This window comes from Nanorana parkeri, unplaced genomic scaffold, assembly GCF_000935625.1.
Source record: "Nanorana parkeri isolate BGI_ZX_2015 unplaced genomic scaffold, ASM93562v1 scaffold6057, whole genome shotgun sequence".
Classification (NCBI taxonomy): Eukaryota; Metazoa; Chordata; class Amphibia; order Anura; family Dicroglossidae; genus Nanorana; species Nanorana parkeri.
In genome coordinates, this window is record NW_017312302.1 from 2,055 (window position 1) to 2,553 (window position 499).

The 499-nt window shown below is 56.9% G+C and overlaps 1 protein-coding gene across 1 annotated transcript in view; it reads left to right on the forward strand.

The window, feature by feature from the left end:
- LOC108804189 (regenerating islet-derived protein 4-like) overlaps positions 1 to 264 on the forward strand; it is a gene marked incomplete at its 5' end in the record, with an annotated part of 2,164 nt that extends 1,900 nt beyond the window's left edge. The window contains 2 exons of the mRNA XM_018575944.1: positions 120 to 121; positions 197 to 264. Coding sequence (XP_018431446.1) covers positions 120 to 121; positions 197 to 264 — 70 coding nt within the window. The remainder of the gene's footprint in view (positions 1 to 119; positions 122 to 196) is intronic.
- Between the last annotated feature and the right edge of the window lie 235 nt (positions 265 to 499).

Consider the following 499-nt stretch of genomic DNA (forward strand, 5'->3'; position numbering starts at 1 on the left):
ATGACCTCACCACACACCATGACCTCCCCCATCACCTCACACCATGACCTCACCTCACACCATGACCTCCCCCCGTCACCTCCCCCGCCACTCATTGAGAGACCGGTTGTGTATATCAGGGGTCCCATCCTTGGAGGAAGCGGATGAAGATGGGGACACTCGGAGGATGGTGACACTCTCTCTCTCTCTCTCGCAGAGTTCTTGCAGTGGAATGACAGGGGCTGCAAAGTGGTCCAACCGTATGTGTGCAAATACAGACCATAGACGTCCCGGGCGCAGCGCGGCGACACCCACGAGGAACGCCGACCGCACTCACAGAAACACTTCCTGTCTCTCCCAATAAAGAGTTTACTGATTTACAACTTGTCTTCCGTCTCTTCAGTCCCAGCACAGGGATCATAACTCCCATCCTCCTGAGAGGAGGAAGAAGGACCCCATCATGTATGGAAGCCAAGGACCCCACCCCCCAGACACGGCTCCGGGGACACACACACCGGGG